At 41.0% G+C, this 14,919-nt stretch overlaps 1 protein-coding gene across 5 annotated transcripts in view; it reads right to left on the bottom strand.

Annotated features, from left to right (window-relative positions):
• The window catches only part of SPAG9 (sperm associated antigen 9), a 150,358-nt gene that overhangs the window by 75,805 nt on the left and 59,634 nt on the right, over positions 1-14,919 (bottom strand). For 3 of the 5 annotated variants that reach the window (XM_061616000.1, XM_061616002.1, XM_061616003.1), the window contains one exon: positions 5,232-5,385. In XM_061616000.1, the coding sequence (XP_061471984.1) occupies positions 5,232-5,385 (154 nt within the window). Of the gene's footprint in view, positions 1-5,231; positions 5,389-14,919 lie in introns of all 5 variants that reach the window. The other 2 variants (XM_061615999.1, XM_061616001.1) reach the window with 1 other exon arrangement.

Raw genomic sequence — 14,919 nt, 5'->3', positions numbered from 1 at the left:
GAAACATCTTTTTAATAAATTGATAGCAGCATGCATTTATAGGGATTGATTTTCCATCTTATTTCAAGAAGATCAAAACTATTTTAAAGACCGAAGACAAATGATAAAATTTTAAAATAAAAGCAAAGCTCTCTCTCTCTCCTTCTCTATATATACACACACTCACACACAAGCACAAACACAAAGCCTCAATGTCTCCCACCCAACCTACCCTGGCCACTAAAACCAAATCAAAACAGGATGGCTTTACAATGCAAAAAATCCCCAGGTGAGCCTGCAAAGAGTCAAAATTGATTATGTGGGGGCAAATGCGTATTTTGCTAGAAGATTATATACAGCACGGAGCCCTCCCTCCATGACACATGTGGTAAATGTGAGTTTATTGCATGCATATATTGTGCATCTGTATATGGCATTTTACAAGTAAACAATGTGCAGGGCAGACTGAAGATTGCCTATTAATGTGTCCATTTCAAAGGAGCTTGGGGCATAGCTGCTCTTAAGAATGTAAGAAACACAGCAATCTCAGGACTGCTTATGTGTCCTGCATATATGAAGGACCAAAGGACTGCTAAACTTTTGTCAGACTCAGATCTCATGTAGGTATATTGACATTTATAACACAGTGGCAGTTAAGACACATTGTGCCACACATTAATCTTATTGCGATACAGGAGCTCATGGAAGCCATTCTTATCCAGTTGTGATATGTGGACTGGAAAAACTAGAGTAGCTCATAGGCTTTAATTCATTCTGTGGTAGTTCCCCCCCCCCCGCTTTTTGTTTGAATAACCATTAAGAAAATGTAGGTACACCTATAGGAACAACAGTTATCAAAGAACAAAAACCAGGAATATTTGCAATATAGGGACCTCTTTTCCCCCTTTTGACACTCCTTTGGTCTTTGAACAGCAGATATCTCTTATTGCAAAATGATTTTCCAATTACCATCAGTTTCACACGTGCTTTTAGGCACACTGAACTAGGTCTAGGACTGCAACCTTCCAATCCAGAACCAGTGTTTCCCACCACTCCTGCACACTCCACTCTTGAAGAACACAAATATAAGCATCACCATCATGCTCTGCCTGCCAGGCAAGGCCATACTACGATTGCCTAATATCATTTAGTAACATGCCCCAGCTAGGATAATGCAAATGGACTGCCTTCAAGTCGATTCCAACTTATGGCGACCATATTAATAGGGTTTTCATGGTAAGCGGCATTCAGAGGTGGTTTACCATTGCCTCCCTCTGAGGCTCAGAGGCAGTGACTGGCCCAGGGTCACCCAGTGAGCTTCATGGCTGTGTGGGGATTCGAACCCTGGTCTTCCAAGGTCATAGTCCAGCACCTTAACCACTACTGGTAGAAAAAGTTTTAAGTACTCAGGGCAATTGCTTCCCTCCCCCATCCTTCTCCCCTCCTGATTGTTTCTCTGATTTCACCCACCCTTCCAAATAAAAAAACCCATGTAGTTCCAACACTCATTAATAATTTAGCCATCAACTAATCACTCATGGAGAGGAAACTGTAGCCTTACCAAGTGAGTTCAGAGCTCCCCATTATAGTGCAATAAAAACTTGGTTTTGTTTAAACATTTCCTAACTTCTGTATTCCAGCTGCATACAGGAAAGAATGCAGCACACAGACCAACTGATCTTAGCAGACAAAAAAACTCAGTACAAATGGACTGACTGCCAACAGAAAAGGACCAAGGAAAACCTCAGAGCTTAGTTTGAATAGTTTAACAAAGAAGCAGATTAACCCAGTTTCATAATTAGAATTCTACTGATCTACTGCAATTGCTGCATTGCTGCTCTGGCACCTGAAATATCCAACTGTCTGGGCAAATATTAGCGAATGCCTAATCCAAGACTGTGGGTATTAATGAGAAAGGAAGGACGATTTTAAGTTTTGCAACATCTTTTGTAGACCCAAAGATCCTGGGTTCTTTTTCCTTACTTCTGCACCCTGACCCATTCCTCTAGGGCAGGAGGGACAGCCATGCAGCGTAGGCAGAGAGAATATCTGTCAGAACAGCGGAAAACCTGGGTTCAAATTCCTACTTAGCCATGAAGTTTATTGGACTAGCCAACAGCCTGGGTCACACATAACTCTAAGCCATCGTTCGTTTAGCCAAAAGGTTGTATTCAACCAACTCCTACTCAGGAACCAAGTCCCACTGGAATTAAAGAACCTACGTTTATCAAGTCTACTCTGACTAGGACTAGCACTGAATACCACCCACTGTATGGTTTGAACATTGCCCCCAGCCAACTAAACACTTTTTGTTTTCTGGCAACAAGCCACAATGTGAAGCTATGGTTTGCTGTTGGCTAACCAACTGTGGTTCATTTTATTTATTTATTAATTTGGTGTTATGTTTTAACCTGACAGTCTCTCTTTATGGTTTATTTTGTCACCCCACCCCAGACATCTGTGAAGCTTTGTTGTTATGTGCCTTCAAGTCAATTATGACTTATGGCAACCCTATGAATCAGCAACCTCCAATAGCATCTGTTATAAACCACCTTGTTCAGATCTTTAAGTTCAGGTCTGTGGCTTCCTTTATGGAATCAATCCATCTCTTGTTTGGTCTTCCTCTTCTTCTACTCTCTTCTGTTTTTCCCAGAATGTTTGTCTTTTCTAGTGAATCATGTCTTCTTATGATGTGTCTAAAGTATGATAACCTCAGTTTCATCATTTTAGCTTCTAATGATAGTTCTGGTTTAATTGTTCTAACACCCAATTATTGGTCTTTTTTGCAGTCCATGTATCTGCAAAGCTCTTCTCCAACACCACATTTCAAATGAGTTGATTTTTCTCTTATCCACTTTTTTTCTTGTCCAACTTTCACATCCATACATAGAGATCGGGAATACCATGGTCTGAATGATCCTGACGTTGGTGTTCAGTGATACATTTTCATATTTGAGGACCTTTTCTGTTAAGCTACAAAGGCACAAAACAAGAGCAGTAGGAAAATAAACTAATTTTTGGAGAAACAAGCTGCAGGTTTTTTGCTTGTCTGTAAGACTCCTCATAGTTTGTTCAACAAACCATGGTTGAGATGAACTACGGCTTAGCTTTATGTGCTAGCACATTTTCATCCTAACCACTCTCACAGGGTAATTGGTAGGATAAAACAAGCAGGGCAAAAACTAAGTAGACCCCTGCCCGAACTCTTTTGGGAAAGAGCAGAACAAAGATAGAATGGAATATCAAGTAGTATAGATACAGAAGTTAGCAACAGATTACTGAGAATATGTTTTGGTAATAGGTTAGGAGGGTGTATCCCCCCCAGTCATTTAGTCTGAAGAATTTACAAAAGAGGCTACAGTGTTTTATCTTTTACTGTCACCTTCTGTAATCCAGGTAAAACCTACATTTGATTATACATTCTAGCCAACTACTTACCACTATTTCTCCTACTTTAATTGTGCAATATACTGTTGCGCGCCTCCCCCAATCTCCAAGCAGTGAGACTTCTGGGGGTCCCTGCCCTCTTCCAGGTTTTAGTTTCCTTTGGGAAGAAGATCAGCAGAGACAGCGGTGTCTTTATGAAATATGGTTTATTTATTTACACACATTCCAACCTGAGCTCAAGATGGAGAGGTTTAATGCGTCAGCAAGTCCAATATCCAGCTTTTCCATCTGGGTTGCAGGAGGCACCCCAAATACCATGGTGCAGAGAGCCCATCTCTCTCTGCCTGCCTTCCAGTTCCCAGCAATTCTCTAGACACAACACAAACTACAAGCCTCTGCTGGGCTCCAGGAGGGGGGGGAACGCTCTCCAGAAGAGTTTCAATGACAAAAGGGTCTCCCTGGACCATTCACCAGTTGCTGGGCAACCGATAATCCCATCATTTTACCTGGCCACTCTATTTGATTAACAAAGGAGATTCATCTGGCTAGCAGAGCCAGCCCCCAGGGCATAGGATTCCAAATCAGAGGCTGGAAGGGGGACCCACAGGAATCATCCATCCCAACCCCCATGCTCATAATACTTTGTTATGTAATTAAAAGCCACCGTTCCTCCTCACATACATAAGCCAACTTTAGAGTTGTGAATGGTGAGGAACACATACTCTGTAGGGATGCAGCAGCATGAGAGCTTCCCCCAGGCACCTGGTTGGCCACTGTGAAAACAGGATGCTGGACTAGATGGGCCACTGGCCTGATCCAGCAGGCTCTTCTTATGTTCTTATGTTCTGATCATGGCCCATGCTACATGGGATCTTGAAGGGTGGTGTGGGCCACAGAATGTACTTGCACAAAGCTATCCTAGACATGGAGCAAACAGCACACTAGACCAAAGGATAAACATCTGGCAAAAGTTTAGAGGCATTTTTTCTCAGTTTACTCTGTGGTATTTTAGTCTCACTGCATTTCAGAATTCACCTATACAACATCGCACGAGTGAAAGATGTCCCTTCACCAGGCAATTTGACTTGCACATAATCCACACAGCAGTACACACAGATATGGAAGAAATACATCACATTTTGGTTAGTGGATAATCAATCCCAAGCTATAACTGCTTAAAGATTTCAGTTTTGAACTGCCTAAAGAATTTTACAGATTTAAAATGAAAAGGACTTTCAACTCATACTCAAAGGATTTTAATAAATCACTCAGGAACTCAATAAATGCCTGCTAGGTGGATACTGTACAATCCAGAAGAAAGGATATCTTAAATACTTCTAGAGGATACAATGTTATGGCCTTGACAGATCTGTTTGAAGAGTAAAAGGCATATCACTGGCTGCAGCCGCATGTATATTCTTTAACAAGCATGAAACCATCTGTTAGATACTAGGTAAGAATTGTCTGAACAGTATTGTTTAGTTGCAAAACTTAAAACATAACCCTGACCCATCTAACAGAAAACTGTAGCTTGAAATATTAGTTAATTCAAAGAGAAAAGAAATGGAGATGTTATAAAAAGCACTCTACCCATCTAGAAAACTAATTAAAAGAGGAATAGTACATCTGGGAAGCCAGAATCAAGATCTTGGGTTTCCCATAATTCAGTGCAGCCTGAGACCCACTCATCAAAACATGTAACGGAAGAAGACTCACCTTGAATTCACCTGAAAAGACTCTCATTTTTAGAAGATTAAGAACTAGAGAAAGATAGTTTGGGGATTTAGGTTTAAATCACATGCAACGCATCATAAAAAACATTAGTAAGAACTCTCCAGATGTGAAAAATTAAAACACTAGCACACCTTTAGGCTGGTGCGGGAACGTGGCTGACTTAGTTCACGGAACTTCCAATTGTCTGACCCAGGAGTTTCCACTGTTCCTCTCTGATTATCAGGTGTAAGAAGTGCCTCTCCTGGAGGTAGTGGGAAGATGCCCAATGATATGGGAGGTTCCTTCCTGCTGGGAAGGAAAAGTGAAGTTATTTGCTATAGTTTCTTACACTGTATGAACTTTTGAATCTCAGGGGAAGTAGTAAAAGCTGATATATAAGAACAATTAATAATAATAATTAATAAGAATGAATAATAATAATTTCAAAGTACACTTAACATAACTATGCTCTCACAAGTTTAGTTATGCATTTTGTAAGGCACTGTTCGTAACAACTTTTACTGTAGTTAAGTTGACTATCAGTAGCTATGGGTACAAACCGTAGTTTACAGCAGTGCTTCCCAAACATTCCCCCCACCCACCCATTTGAAAATGGTTGATCTTGGTGGACCACTTAATGATTTTTCTACCTTTTGTAACAATTGTAATGCGCTGTGATAGATATTGCATGATTTTCAATTGCATTGTTATTGCTTCTGTTATTTCTTATATTGTATTTTATTGCACTACAATTGGCGTTCCATAGAATTCAAATGGTAATAAAAGTAATACAATAGAAATACAAAAATACAATTAAAAACCAGTATTATTTTTTTGTATTGAATCCACATCCTGCCCTTCCTCCTGAACGAGCCCTGTGCAGCAAGCATATCAACAAAGCAATTTTTAAAAAATGTTCTAAAAACCAGTAACACTTAAAAACATTCTGAAAACAGTAATGTAGACATGCTGCAGACCACCTGAGTGAAGCTTGTGGTCCAAGGACCACAGTTTGGGAACCCTTCACTCTAATGTTATGGAGATGATGCTTAAAATTTGCAAGCAAAAAGAAAACAATCAGGCAGGTCTGTGGAGTCGGAGTCGTGGAGTGGGAAGCAATTTTGGGTGGAGTCGGAGTCGGTAGAAATGTACCGACTCCAGCTTCAAAATACAAACTTTCATAGGAATTTAGGAAAGTTTTCTTGTTCAGAAATTTTAATCAAATAAATATATTTTATGTTCTGTCAATCTAGCCTGATGATTCACGTGGTGGTGATGAAATGCCTTGTGCTACCTTTTTACTACAGTAAATTTGTTATTACTAGTTAATATACATTTCCCATTTATGAAGGAGTCAGAGTCGGACAGTAGAAAAATAGAGGGAGTTGGAGTCTAAGGTTTGGTGTACCGACTCCACAGCCCTGCGATCAGGGCAAAGACGTCTCATGTATGATAGCATGTGGAAGAGCTAGACATCAGGTTGGAAACCACCAAAAAACTGTGAAGGATATCCAGGTCTTATTAGCAAGTTTATGCAAAATACATAGGTTTCATATAGCTTTAGCTGAGAATGCACAGTGAACCAGGATAGAAAACGCCCAGGAAGAAAACTGTTTTAAAACTGTCTCTAGCTAAGAAAGGCAATCAAAATATCTGGCCAATAAAGGAACAATTAAGGGCTCTTTGGACACTCAGTGCTAAACTGAAGCAACATTTCTTGTTTTGATTCTGGTTTGTATACATAATCAAAGGATTTACATTTACAATACAAGAATCTTCCCTTCTTATAATTCAAGATGGGTCTCTCATATTCCTCCTTCAATTGATTCTTCTACTCAAACATATCCCTAGCACAATGCAGTTTGCCCTCTATAAAACTCTCATAAGATTAGTGCTATGGAGAAGCAATACCTGCTCAGCATCCTTACTAAGGTTGGCAAAGCACTAATCCTTAATAAAAACTTGGTTAATTGGCCAATCAAATCTTTTATTTAAACATTAATTTACTGGAACAGAAACAAAGGAGTTTGTAGTCAGATAACGCTGTAGTCAGATAATGCAGCTCACTGACCAGTCAGTGGACAAGTACTCCAGTCCTTCCCCACAGACTACTTGAAAATTGCTGAGGGTCCTGGTGGGCCACTTAATGATTTTTCTGCCTACTGCAGCATGGTGTATGGCTTTTAATTGCATTTTTATTGGTTTTATTTCTTATATTGTTTTTCATTGTATTACAATTTGAATTCAATAGAATGCAAGCTGTAATACATTACAATATAATAAAGTAACAATAAAATATAATTAAAAATCAATTTAAATATTTAGTGTGGACATGCCACAGACCACCTGAATGAAGCTCATGGAGCACTGGTGGTCCATGGACCACAGTTTGGGGAACTTCTGCTCTGTACTCTCTAAACCTTTCAGTGAGGCTATCTCACCATCCAAGAAGCCAATCAGAGACTAGATCAATCAGAGAGAGACAACTGGAACAAGAACTGATTGTTTCTGTGACTTTACTGTCGGCCATTTTATTCATTTAACATTCATTTAAAAGTAGTTTTGGTTTCAGAATGGTGCTCCTGTGCAGTGTATCTACAACTGCAACCAGGCCTGATTACTGCTACCATTTTAAGAGTGCTACTTTACCATTGCTCTTGTTTCCCACCACCACAAATAACCAAAAGGTTATGAACCTCATGATAGTGCCCAGTTGACCCCTAAGCTTACAATTAAAAATCACTGTTCATGCATGCATAAGAATGTACAAATAGATGACTAAATGGACACATTGGTAGAAGATCAATCAAAAAGGGCTCACTGGTAGATATACCAAAGTGTACGGCACAGCAGCACCTAGGCCATACAATGTCATATACAGTGGTGCAAATGGGGAAAGAAGTGTGTCTGCACTCAAGTAGTGGGTGGTCTATGCCATGTACAGCTAGGAAGGGCATACTGAGCAAGTCTTGTCACTACTGCAAGTCCACATAAATTAAGTTAGCAGCACTCACGCACAGTAACTGGAATAGTTAGTACTCTCTATATAAACTGTTTCTATTTTCTACAGACTGTATACTGACAGGCTCATGCAAAATCAATAATGATCATTCTCCATGGTTCATCTGAACTGTGTGTGTGTCCAACATAAATTAACAAGTAACTTAACAACAGTTAGAGTGTTGGACTACAACCTGGGAGACCAGGGTTCAAATCCCCACATAGCCATGAAGCTCGCTGGGTGACCTTGGGCCAGTCACTGCCTCTCAGCCTCAGAGGAAGGCAATGGTAAAGCACCTCTGAATACGGCTTACCATGAAATATATACAGGGCGCCAGATATGCCGGGGCCCTTGGGCACCAGCTTGCCCTAGGCCTCAGCACACACGCATGCCTACCTGTCTCTCACAGGGAGGGAGCTTCTTCCGCCCGCCCGTTCACTGGCTCCATCTCTCCTGTCTTTTGCGGCTGTGCAGGCTGCTGTGCGCAAACAACGCTGCCATCAACCAAGCTGGTGCCGGAGACTTCAGCCCCTTAGGGAAACCTCAGCCGCCATCTTGGTTAACGGCAGTCCTGCACGTGTAGGGTTGCCAGATCTCCGGCAAACGGCCGGACTCTCCGGCCCCACCCTTGCCTTTCTCATCTCCGGCCAGAATTGCCTCCATGTTGTGTAATCTCTGGTTTTCGGCTGGAATCTCTGGTTTTGGGGGGGCCCTCCGGCTCTCCGGCTAACACCCCTTAATCTCCAGACTCTCAGCTTCACTTAGAAAAAAAAAAGTTTCTAGGTGGTCTAGTTCCCGAGATATACACCAAAACGTCAACTGCCCCCCACACAACTTTTTTTTTTTTACAAATCCTTGCTCTAGCTACAACTCACATCAGCCCAATCCAGTGGCCATGCTGGCTGGGGCTGATGGGAGTTGTAGTTTAAAAAAAGTAACTTTTCAAAGCTCTGGCTGTAACCCTGCCCTTTCAGGATTGTAGCCAATGAAGCCAGAGTTGTGACTTGTTGATCCAGGCATGCCTAGGCTGAACATCAGAAAATGGTGACTTTAAGATTTTTGCAGTTTGCGTAAGTAATATGGCTTAACATTTTTTTCCCTCTTCTGTCCAAGAGTCAGACCCTGGGCTATGAAATATGAAAGTATTTAATCCAATATCTGCTTTTCTGGGAGTAAAGCAATTTCTGGGAGTAAAGCATGTACCTGGAGTAAACCCCATTGAACTCCATTAGGACTTACTTTTGAGTAGACATGGTTAGGATTGTGCTGTAAATTAATGGGACTTGTGAGTAAACATAGCGCAGACTTGTGTTTGTGTTGTAAATCTTTCTCTCTCCCTCCAACCCTATTTTTAAAGAAATTAGGCAGGGTTTATCACAGTTTTTATTATGTAGGAAACTAATACTGATTTTTAAAAAAAATGAATGAAGTTTATTTATTTATTTATTTATTTATTTTTATTATTTGATTTATATCCTGCCCTTCCTCCCAGTAGGAGCCCAGGGCGGCAAACAAAAGCACTAAAAACACTTTAAAAATAATAAAAACAGACTTTAAAATATATTAAAACAAAACATCTTTAAAAACATTTTTTTAAGAAAAGGTTTAAAAACATATTAAAAAGCAATTCCAACACAGACGCAGACAGGGATAAGGTCTCAACTTAAAAGACTTGTTAAAAGAACGAGTTCCTTATCACTTCAGGGTACAGTTTTCCCTGGTTGAGTAAGCCCCATTGAATACATTAGGACTTGCTTCTGAGTAAACAAACATAGGATTGCACTATAAATATCTTTACAGGTTGTATAAATAATAAACATATTTGATAGTCATGCTTATATAAATATTTTCATAGAATCATAGCATAGTAGAATTGGAAGGGGCCTATAAGACCATTAAGTCCAACCCCCTGCTCAATGCGGGATTCCTAATCAAAGCATGTCCGACAGACGGCTGTCCAGCTGCCTCTTGAATGCCTCGAGTGTTGGAGAGCCCACTACCTCTCTAGTAATTGATTTCATTGTCGTATGGCTCTAACAGTTAGGAAGTTTTTCCTGATGTCCAGTCGAAATCTGGCTTCTTGCAACTTGAGCCCATTATTCCGTGTCCTGCACTCTGGGACCATTGAGAAGAGATCCCAGCCCTCCTCTGTGTGGCAACCTTTCAAGTACTTGAAGAGTGCTATCATATCTCCCCTCAGTCTTCTCTTCTCCAGGTTAAACATGCCCAGTTCCTTCAGTCTCCCCTCATAGGGCTTTGTTTCCAGTCCCCTGATCATCCTTGCTGCCCTCCTCTGAACCTGTTCCAGTTTGTCTGCATCCTTCTTGAAGTGCAGAGACCAGAACTGGACGCAGCACTCAAGATGAGGCCTAACCAGTGCTGAATAGAGGGGAACTAATACTTCACATGATTTGGAAACTATACTTCTGTTAATGCAGCCTTGTATAGCATTTGCCTTTTTTGCAGCCACATCACACTGTTGGCTCATATTCAGCTTGTGATCAACGACAATTCCAAGATCCTTCTCACATGTCGTATTGCTGAGCCAAGTATCCCCCATCTTATAACTGTGCATTTGGTTTCTTTTTCCTAAGAGGAGAACTTTGCATTTATCCCTGTTGAATTTCATTCTGCTGTTTTCAGCCCAATGCTCCAGCCTATCAAGGTCCCTTTGAATTTTCTTTCTGTCTTCCACGGTAGCTATTAGCTATGCCCCCCAATTTTGTATCATCTGCAAATCTGATAAGCATGCTCTGTACCTCCTCATCCAAGTAGTTAATAAAAATGTTGAAGAGCACTAGGCCCAGGACCAAGCCCTGTGGTACCCCACTCGTTACTTCCATCCAGTTTTGTCATGCTGTGTCCCTATAAGTATCCAATTGAATACTATGGTTGTACAATACTTCCTTTACATTTTAAGTATGCCTTGGGGTAGTCATGGTTCTCCATTGTTTTCATCCTGAGGGGCAGATAGGCTGAGAGATGGTGAGTAGCCCATGGTCACCCACTACAGTTTATAGCTCATTTCCATTTTGAAAAATTAATTAAAACAATTTACATGCAGGCAAAATTTATTAAGTGGATTCACACAATATGTGTAAAGCACATCCAACTTGCATTTAAAGCGCATGACTTCCCCTAAAGAATTCTGGGAAGTGTCATTTCCCCCTCACAGTTATAGTTCTCACCATTCTTAACAAACTGCAGTTCCCATGATTCTGTGGTGGGATTCATGTGCTTCAAATGGGTGCTTTAAATGAATGGTGTGGATCTGCCCTAGGTATGATGTTCATTCAAGAGTGAATTGAAAAGAACAATTTAAAAGATACTTCTTACTCTTACTGTTTCTGAAGTAAAGGGTTAAATCTGTAAAAATGTTTGGAGCAGCCACGTTAAAAGATAAGGGCAGGGCATTCCAGGCAGGGGGTTGCCAACCCTGCTTGGATATGGATGTGTTTACAGAAGAACCCTAGTCAAGGTTTACCAACAGCACAGTCCAAACTATATCTACTTAGAAGTCAGTCCTGTTGAGTTCTATGGGGCTTAATCCCTTAGTAAGTGTGTTTAGAATTGCAGCCTTCAGGAGCCTCCATCTTTACTCCCCAAAGCTCCCATCTAACATCTCCACAACACTAGGCTCCTTTGTCTCTGCAGCGGCCTTCTGGTGACTGCCCTGGCCTGAAGGCACTTAACCCTTCTTGCTGAAAGCAAGTAGGCTAGATTAAATGTTCCCTACCCAGGCTCCATCTTTTAGCTAAGATTTCTATCTTAATTTCCAATCAGATTTTTTTTTAATTGTATGCTCCAATCAACTGTGAATGATGCTTAATGTATCATGCTTAATGACATCACTGGGGCCCGCCCCATGACATCACTAGGGCCCGCCCCTCAAACCTCAGGTTTTGGGATGCTTCTGACCTGGCAACCCTATGCACGTGCAGCCTCAAAAGATAGGAGAGATGGGTTGGTGGAGCCAGCAAATGGGCGGGCGGAAGAAGCTCCCTCTGCAATCCACGGCAGCTACTCTGTGTGTGGTTCTGTAGTGCAATTCATGTGCTTCAAATATGTGTTGAATGTGCTTTAAATGAATGGTGTGGATCTGCACTAGGTATGATGTGCATTCATTACTGAATTGAAAATGGTGTGGATCTGCACTAGATATGATGTGCATTCATTAGTGAATAGAAAAGAACAATTTTAAAAGATTTTTTTAAAAACAGGGGAAGGGTGGTAGCTCAGTGGTAGGGCATATGCTTTGTATGCAAATATGCAAAATTCAATTTCTGGAAATGACTATTGCCAGAAATCCTGGAGAGCCAATGCTAGTCCATGTCATCAGTACTGAGTAGATGGCACCAAACAGCCTGAGTAGATATAAGGCAGATTGCTTTGTTCCTAAAAATGGAAAGAGACCCAAGGGCCACAGTGACCCTAAATTTTATTTATGTATTTTAATTACAACATTTACATAACACTTTATTGTAAAATATCTCAAAGCAGTTTACAGAAAGAATTAAAACAATAAAATTATTGAAAAAACAGTTAAAGACAGGTATTTTAAAATATTCAAAATAATAAAAAGAAACAATGAGTTAAAATTGATAAAAACATAATAGCTTCTACATGCCTGGGTAGGCTTGCCTGGCCAAAAATGTTTTTAGCAGGTGCCAAGAAGAATACAATGCAGATGCCTGCCTAATGTCAATAGGCGGGGAGTTCCAAAGCATAGGTGCTGCCACACTAAAGGATTTCTTACAAGAGCAGAACAAGTACTACGTGGCCAGAGCTTGGAAAAGTTACTTTTTTGAACTACAACTCCCATCAGCCCAATCCAGTGGCCATGGTGGCTGGGGCTGATGGGAGTTGTAGTTCAAAAAAAGTAACTTTTCCAAGCTCTGTATGTGGCACCCATAACATGGAAAGCATACCTTGAGCTTGGCCTAGTAGCAAATCAGCAACCAGTACAGATTTCAGAGCAGAGGTATTATGTGCTGATAGGGTCTCACTTATGTCAGCAATGGTGCCATTGCATTCTGCACTAACTGCAGCCCCCGGATCAGGTTGTGCCTCATGGGTCATCATCATCATCATCATCATCATTATTATTATATTATTATTATATTATTATATTATTATTATTATTTACATTTGTATACCGCCCCATAGTCGAAGCTCTCTGTGACCTTGGCTGAGTGGCTGCCAGGATTTTTTTAGTTTTGGTTTTTGGTTAGGAATCCTGACTGGTTGTGAGATACTGAGTTTTCTGCCTTACTCATAGGAATCTTGTTGTGGTTGGTATGGTGTTGCATTTAGGAAATCATCACTGTCTTGTTTTTCTTTTTCTATTTGCATTTAATTTACCTTTATCCTCACTCCATTTCATCCATAGAAGCAACAACAGTGGTTTTATGCGCTCAGCTCAACTCCCTTAAACCCACTGATGATGCACATTGTTGTTTGTTTCTTACCCAATAGTGGTAAAAGAGAATTCACATACTGGGCAGCGTGGCTGCAATTGTTGTTCCCATGCTGCTATGAAGACAGACCAAACCATGTGTGTTTTCTCTCTGTCAATTATTGTTCACTGTAACTGGGTTGCCTGTCAAAGTGAGTTTACAGCAGCCCACAAGGAAGACAGAAAAGAGTAGAGAATCTTCTTACTCCTACTCATTTCTCAGACCTCTTTCTTATGTAAATTTGTATACATATTAGCAGAGATTGTCAATGGTCTGAGAAGCTGTGTGCCAGTGTGTGCGTTTACCTAAGTGGCAGGCTTTTATTCTGTATTGAGATCACTGAGACTTAAGACTTAGTAAAATGAGAAAAGCTACTTTATTTACAGAAATACATAGTAGATAGGAAAAGCATACCTAGTTCTAACTAACTAAGTTGGAGGCACAACGCCCAGGTTTGGGAGTTGCCCTCATGGCTCACGACGGAGACAGCAGAGACAAAGGTGTCTCCTCTCTCTCGGACAGTCGAAGAACAGAAGGAAGAGAAAGGGCAGGAGGAGGGGCAGCTAAGCTTCCCTAAGCATATCAGTCTAACGATGGAAGGAAGTCAGTCACAGCATCACAGGTAAAGATAGCCAAGCCTATCCATCTGTAGGAGCCTAACTCTATCTCCCTTCTGGAACATAAACAAAAGAACAAAACAGGAGTTGCTCTTGCCCCACTTCCAACGTTTCTGATGTGATGGGTCAAATCTGTAAAGAAATTTTGAGCAGCCACGTTAAAAGGTAGGGGCAGGACATTCCAGGCAGAGGATTGCCAACCCTGCTTGGATATGGATGTCTTTGCAGAGGATCCCTAGTCAAACTTTACCAACAACACAATCCAAACCATATCTACTCAAAAGTAAGTCCTGTTGAGTTCTATGGGGCTTAGTCCCTTAGCGTGTTTAAAATTGCAGCCTTTGGGGGCATCCATCTTTACTCCTGAGTGCTCCCATCTAACATCTCCACAACACTAGCATCCTTTCTTCCTATAATAGCCTTCTGGTGACTGGCCTGGCCTGAGGGCACAAACCCTTTTTGCCAAAATCAAGTTACCTATCCAGGCTCCATCTTTTAGCTAAGATTTCTAAATTTCTAATCAAAGAAATGTTTTTGTTTGAATTGTATGCACCAAGCAACTGTGGTTGATGCTTAATGTATCATGCTTAATGACATCACTTGGGCCCGTCCCCATGACATCACTAGGGCCCGCCTCCAAAATCTCAGGGTTTGGGGTGCTTCTGACCTGACAATCCTTCTCAAGACACCCAGAGTAGCATCTGCTAAAGATGTAGAAACCAGAATGACCTTGGAAAGACTTTTCAGTTGTACCCTGCAAACGTTT

This window comes from Rhineura floridana, chromosome 3 (assembly GCF_030035675.1).
Source record: "Rhineura floridana isolate rRhiFlo1 chromosome 3, rRhiFlo1.hap2, whole genome shotgun sequence".
Lineage (NCBI taxonomy): Eukaryota > Metazoa > Chordata > Lepidosauria > Squamata > Rhineuridae > Rhineura > Rhineura floridana.
The sequence above is the reverse complement of the archived record's forward strand: the minus strand, read 5'-3'. Positions and strand labels throughout refer to the sequence as shown.